Source organism: Orycteropus afer, unplaced genomic scaffold, assembly GCF_000298275.1.
Source record: "Orycteropus afer afer isolate SDZICR_OR568_19922 unplaced genomic scaffold, OryAfe1.0 scaffold00689, whole genome shotgun sequence".
In the NCBI taxonomy this organism is placed as follows: domain Eukaryota; kingdom Metazoa; phylum Chordata; class Mammalia; order Tubulidentata; family Orycteropodidae; genus Orycteropus; species Orycteropus afer.
The window spans coordinates 463167-464315 of NW_006922276.1; the positions used below are offsets into that span (position 1 = coordinate 463167).

Here is a 1149-nt window from a genome sequence, read left to right on the forward strand (position 1 = left end):
ATTAACCTGGTTTATGACTAAAGGATTTCTGCCAGGTTCTATTTATTAATCTGGTGCCTTATGAATTTTTCATTTCTTATATTAAGAAGATCTTCTGTACCCCAAGACAAATGTATTTTCTAATACTTCTATAGTTTTTTTTTTGTTGAAACTTTGAAATCTTTCACTCATTTGAAATTTGTTTTGGGAAATGGTGTGAGGTAGGGATCCAACATTATTTTTCTTTCAAATAGCAAATTGTGCTGTCGAACTATATTAAATATGTTGTGAATACTTCAGTGTGCTATTTAAAATGACAGATTTTAAATGATAAGGTTATACTGTATAGTCATGGGTTTTAAAATTTCAATGATGACAGATTTCTGGGTCCCAACCCAAAGTTTGATAATAAGATGGTAAAGCTCAGGAATTTGTAGCTGGAATTGGATTTTGTATCTGCTGCTCTTGTTTGCAGTTAGTTTTGAGAGGCTCTGATGTGGTTCAGCCCCATTTCTACTTTACAAAAGAGCTGAGGCTGAGAAAGGAGTATAATTGCTCCATGTGACCTTCCTCCTTCCCCGCCTCCCCCCTTCATCTCCTGGGGCTAATAGGAGGCCCTAGGACCCAGGCAGCCCCATCTATTCAGTCCCTCCAGCCTCATACCCCAAGCCATGGCTGGGGGCTCAACCAGGTGCAGTTGTGACTCCCGGGATCAACGTGACCTTGACGTGCCGGGCTCCCCGACCCCAGCCCGCCTGGAGGTTCGCACTCTTCAAGGCTGGAGAGATCACCCCAGTGCTGCTCCGGGATGTGGCGGCACAGCTGGCGGAGTTCTTCCTGGAGGAAGTGACCCAGGCCCAGGGGGGGAGTTACCGCTGTTGCTACAGGAAGCAAGAGTGGGAGCCAGGGGTCTGGTCCCCACCCAGTGATGCCCTGGAACTGCTGGTGACAGGTGAGGCCCCGGTGGGGGGACAGGGAGGAGAAGGGGCGTGGAGGTGGTGTGATGGGGGAGAGAAGAGGGAGCATATAAAAGGAAAGAGAGCTAGCCAGACGGGGAAACACCCACATCCATCAGTGCCATTTGCAGCGGGCAAATCTTCTGCAAGAGATTTCTTTAAAATGTCTGCAAAAAGGACACGGAGGCGGCATCTTCTGACCTCCTCTAACTTC

General features: G+C 47.4%; 1 protein-coding gene across 1 annotated transcript in view; it reads left to right on the forward strand.

The window, feature by feature from the left end:
- Positions 1 to 1149, forward strand: part of OSCAR (osteoclast associated Ig-like receptor) — a 12601-nt gene that overhangs the window by 6555 nt on the left and 4897 nt on the right. The window contains exon 2 of the mRNA XM_042783123.1: positions 626 to 931. Coding sequence (XP_042639057.1) covers positions 626 to 931 — 306 coding nt within the window. The remainder of the gene's footprint in view (positions 1 to 625; positions 932 to 1149) is intronic.